This window comes from Photinus pyralis, unplaced genomic scaffold, assembly GCF_008802855.1.
Source record: "Photinus pyralis isolate 1611_PpyrPB1 unplaced genomic scaffold, Ppyr1.3 Ppyr1.4_LG2, whole genome shotgun sequence".
In the NCBI taxonomy this organism is placed as follows: Eukaryota; Metazoa; Arthropoda; class Insecta; order Coleoptera; family Lampyridae; genus Photinus; species Photinus pyralis.
The window spans coordinates 12,074,839-12,080,262 of NW_022170403.1; the positions used below are offsets into that span (position 1 = coordinate 12,074,839).

At 35.6% G+C, this 5,424-nt stretch overlaps 1 protein-coding gene across 1 annotated transcript; it reads left to right on the plus strand.

Moving 5' to 3' along the window:
• Positions 1-399: 399 nt before the first annotated feature.
• Positions 400-1,004, plus strand: LOC116162623. Its single transcript, XM_031476273.1, has 2 exons — positions 400-560; positions 608-1,004. The coding sequence occupies exons 1-2, from the start codon at positions 480-482 to the stop codon at positions 932-934; spliced, it is 408 nt and encodes a 135-aa protein (XP_031332133.1). The 5' UTR covers positions 400-479; the 3' UTR covers positions 935-1,004.
• The last annotated feature ends 4,420 nt before the right edge of the window (positions 1,005-5,424 follow it).

Here is a 5,424-nt window from a genome sequence, read left to right on the forward strand (position 1 = left end):
GGGGGGGGGGAGGGGTTAAAGGTCCCTTTTTTTTAGTTTTTCGTGAATAATTTGAAAGCGGTTGCTCCTAGTTAAAAATTTTGCTCTAGAGAATTAAACAGCATAAAATTATCTACAAAATGATATAGCACAGTATATAATAATAATAATACTTAATGAGATCCAGAGGGAAGAAAAATCAAAATTTTTAAAATTTTAACCGATACGCACACGGGGATCCCGAATACGATTATATTACGTAGGCGGGATGGTGGAGATCCACGGAGAGGTCAGTGCATGCTGGTGGACAGCAAGGACGTCATTAGTTCACTCTAATCAGGCTATGAGGCTCCTATTGTTCATCTATTCAAATGCAACGACGCGAACGAACTCATTCAGTTTCATTGTCTTTAGTGAGTCTTTAAGATAAGTTGAGCATCTTTAAGCTAGTGTGTTTAATTGACTTGTGTTTTACTTTACTTGATGCCACATGATTAACTATGGCTGATAAGTGTTTAATTTGCGAGGATGATGTTGACTGTAATATATGTCAAGTGGGGAAAAAAGGAATCAATGGATTAGTAAGATCTAGTATTCTGAGAAAAGATGAGCAAGTAGACAGTTTTAGGAAAAAAGAGAGCGGTCTGTGATTTTTTACAGATACAAAAACCCCTTACCGCCCACTCAATGGGGTTGTGCCAAAGGAGAAGACGGGGTATTATTCCCAGTAACCACAAATGATCCAGTGGCACCCGAGGCGATACTTAACACAATATTTTGCCGATGTACAACTGGGTACAGGTGTGGCTGCCGCAAAACAGGCATTGCTTGCTCCGTCGCTTGCGGCAATTGCCTTGGCATGTGCACGAATGGAGCCCCGAACGATGCCATCGATGACGACGACGACGATAACGATTTTGACTCCTGCCCACACAATCTCGCCAACGTAACATAATCGGAATCAGACTTGCCGTGTATTACGACCTTTGATTAGTATAGTCTATATTCAAAGATTACGACTATTTTAAAATTTTTGATTTTTCTTCCCTCTGTATTTCATTAAGTATTATTATTATTATATACTGTGCTATATCATTTTGTAGATAATTTTATGCTGTTTAATTCTCTAGAGCAAAATTTGGATTAGGAGCAATCGTTTTCAATTATTCACGAAAAACTAAAAAAAAAGGGACCTTTAACCCCTCCCCCACCCTTAGCTCACACCCCACGACACCTACTTTCCCTATTTACGATTCATTTGGTTCGACTTGTTACGTGGTTTTTTTGAACATTTCTCACAATAATAACCATCAATAATTGGATTCCGGGAAAGAGCGCTTGACGTTTTAGGATGCAATCGTACACGTAAAACGTCCACACCCTAATAAAATAAACCATATAGATTAGTCTATTCTTAGAAACACTTTCAGTTATAAACATCAAACAGCAATTAACGATAGCAATAAATTTCTATTTTATTTCATACAAGGCTATCTAGTAGGATTCTTCGATTTCAATGAAAGTCAGTGTATACTCATTTTATGCAATTTAGTGCAAATGCGGAGTATAAATTGAATATGTGTCAACTAGTTTTTTAAAATTAATCGGTCTATTTAACCTGTAAATATTGAATTAAATTGATGTCAATTGATTTCAAGGTCAAATTCTGAAATGTTTTCTCAGCCCATGATCAAGGTTTCAGTCAAGACTGCCCAACCAACGTAACCCACTATACATCTTTAGGGGAATTTTTCGAAATAAATTTTCCTTATGTCATGGTTTTGGTTGTTTGTCTTTTTGACTTTTCTTCGTAAAAGTTCTCGAAAATGAAAACAGACAGCGATGTCAAACCTTCGCCAATCGACTTCTACGAGTTGAAGGATCAGTGCTAATGAATAAGAGCCGGATTAAAAGTCTGGTTTCCAAATGCGAGCGGAGTGACAAAAAATTCCCCTACTGAAATTTGTATGTGATTTATCATATCCTGTTTGTATATTCCTTTGAAATAATATTGTTTAAGTTAGTTGTCACCTTTGTTTTCTCACTGCAGTAATGATTTATTATGTTTCCTCTGAAAACTTTTTTTTACAATTATTATAAGCCGCTTCCTCAGCCACGTCCATGTTTATTTACATAAGGATTACCGAAGGAAGATTGTCAGAATAGAAATGTATACACAAATTAGTTTGTTTGTTTCGTGAACTGAAGCAAAGCTGTATTAAAAGATACTGCAAACTACGAAATGGCAAACACGATTTACTGATTAGATCTTACATTCAATTGTAAATTTTGGTTGTCTCCACAGCGGTCTTTGAATGCTCATTTTTGCACAGTGGTCTTGTAGAAGAATCTTATTTTTAAACTGACATTGAATATCATACTGTAAAAATCGTAACACGACTTGGTATCTCGTTTCTACAAAATTGAAATTGACATTAACGTTTAGATTAAGGTCTTTATTAAACACCAAGTTTGTCCTCTTAATATAATATAAATATAGTTATTGACCCATGTAACCAGAAAGAGCAACATGTCCAAGTAAATATAAAAGGTATCTGACTATTTTTGTTGGCTTCCCTAAAGCAACATCTATCACCTCTATTGCTTTTATCGCTGTTTCACATTTCAACTGTACGTTGTCCTTACAGAGGATATTGTTTATTTACACATTCGTTTTCACTTTATTGTCCGTATGATTCCTAACATTGAGCTCTCGGGTGAGTCTGCTTATTTAGAAAGAAAGGTTTATTTATGCCCCATCATGAATTCGCATTATTCAGGGCACAACGTTGCACAAAACAATCAGGATTACAGAGTGAATAATTACCTAAATGAATATCACGGTGCTGTTTTTGTAGAATTTATTAAGAATTGCGCTGTGGAATGAATATTCCTTCGCTTTCATTTTCATTCAAACGTCGGTATGAATTTCAGTAACTAATATTTATCTTGTCAGAGTGGAAGACCAGAGTCAGTAAGATGCGAGCAACACCGTGTCAATATTGAACGAAAAGTCAACGTTTCGCGCACTTACGTAAGGGACTCCTTCACGACAAGAAAAGAAACAAAATAACAATAAAAATAAAATATATACTCGTAAAACCCTTGCCCATGAGCCAACGGCTGAAACACCGAGAGAAGGCTAATCCTGGTTGTTTAAACCTATGCCGTTGTAGAAGCGCACATACCTATCGAAATTAAAAACTATCAACCAAACAAGAACAACAAATAACAAACAACAAAGGCACATATGTATAAATTGACAATTAAGTTGATCTAAACGTCATTGTTTTGTCGTCCTTTTATGAGGATACTTGGTATAATTTTAAATGCTTTCATGGGATAAGAAACGATCAAAACGTGAAATGTGTAACAGTATATTAAGAAACAAGTGTATAATCAAGTCTTTAAAGCACGCGCAACGAGTTTAAGGGCACGACGCGTAGCGGAATTAGTTTTTGATCAAGATACAACTCATCTCTCATATGGAGGCTATAATAGTTATTTATGCATCAAGGGCATTAAGGCGATATTTATGCCGAGGGCGACAGAGAGAGATTGTAAGTCGCCCGAGGGTTAAATATTGAGTAATGCCTGAGGTGCATACAACATTTTATTTTTCATCATTCCAAAGAATGCATTTCCAATATAAAAATGTCATGATTATTGTTTGCCCAACATTAAAGTGCTCCATACGAATCAAGTTGCATCTTTTTTATGACATAATATAACTCCGTCAATCAATTTGACAGGCCGTTTGAGGGCATAATGAGATGACAATCCATTATGCCCTCTCATTATGCCCTTGGGCGTAATAGACTGCTTCATATATCACATATGACAGATATAATTGACATATAATAGGCAAATGAAAAATAAATAAATTTCTTATGGCCGTAAGCACCGACAAATTTAAGCGTCGCTTAAAATCCATGGCAACCTTTGTCTCAATAATCGTTGCCATGGATTTTAAGTTACACTTCAGCTAAGCTCCGCTTAAATTTGTCGTCATAAAAGAAAGCCGAAAAGATATTGGGCCATTCGCAGTGGGAATCAATTTATTTGTCAACCGTTGCCTTTTTGACGTTTCATTGTCAATATTATTTTCTAATAACCCTCTTATTAATTTGAGGTATGATAATAATTAATGAAGAAAGGTTTCATCCGCAACTTCTTGACAACAACCAACAAGTGCGGAGGTTCAACAGAGTGAAACTGATCGAACTAGTTTAAGTGAGAAGTGCCAAAATAAAAGCAAAGTAAACACGGGAATAAGTGAATTCATGAAATGCGCACTAGGACTGAATTCATAACACTGTTAAACCTAATTATTAGAGACAAACTGTTAGATAGACTTAGTAGAGTTACAATTATCGCCCAACAAGGGGCGAAATAAAAAAATCCACGTTTAGTGATTAGTTCCAGCTTTAATTGACCTTGACGGCTATCCTTCGACGCCCTCGTGAGCGCAAAGATAACATCTTGCCTAGTTAACCTACAGACGACGCTTGGAGCGAAGATAACAAAAACTGAGCAAGGGGTTATTTATTTTCATTGGTCAATTAACCAAGTTGTAATTAGTAAGTAGTTAATTTCCTCTTCAAGGATTAATACCAATGTAACTTACTTAAGTTTTCAATGTTCACTAATTTATCGATGCCTGATTTATTCAGTTTTGCACATGTTATGATTGTGGACAGACCACGGTGTCTTGTCAACGTATTCTACCGTGAACCTGAATACAAGTATTTAATTCAAGGGCTTCATGTCGTTGATTTTTTCATTACACACACACAAAAGCAACTCTTCGTAACATGAAAGACAAAATCTATTTCTCTTTAACATGTACCACTAATCACATACGTCTATTCAAAGAGACATACATATAAGAATAATGGTTACATACAAACATTACATACCATAGAATTTTTGTATGTACAAAATACGAAATCTTAGTCTAATTAAAGGATGATTAATTTACAATTAATTCCGTTCAGTTATTTCTACATTAAATAACTTGTTGCTTGCTTCGCCATTCTCATAATCATTAGAAACATCAAAGGATGTGGATTTTGCCGATAGCTGTTTACATGATGCCGTACTATTAATAATAGTCGACCTTCTTGTGCTGTTGAGTGTTTTCGAAGTGCTGCTTCGATGTAGAAGGCTGCTTTCGGTTTTCTCCATACCTGCAATTATAGAAATAACTGTCTTAATATACCTACGTACACATCTATATTGACCTAAATCTGCGCTACGAGTACTTGAATAATCCTAATTCATGTAATGGCAACCGTGAAATAATTACGGTGTTTTCACAAAAACTGCATAACAATAAAAGCAGAGTAAGAAGTGGTGAAACCGTGGCATTCGTGTGAGTGTCTAATGCGTATTTTTCAGGTTTTAATGTAGGCGATTACTTTAATTCAAAATCTATTACCAATT

What these genes read in the sequence shown, in the direction of transcription:
- LOC116162623 (XM_031476273.1), top strand. Translation starts at nt 480, where the DNA reads ATGGCTGATAAGTGTTTAATTTGCGAGGATGATGTTGACTGTAATATA. An exon ending in AAAAAGGAATCAATGGATTA is followed by an intron (nt 561 to 607) that starts GTAAGATCTAGT and finishes AGACAGTTTTAG; the next exon opens with GAAAAAAGAGAGCGGTCTGT.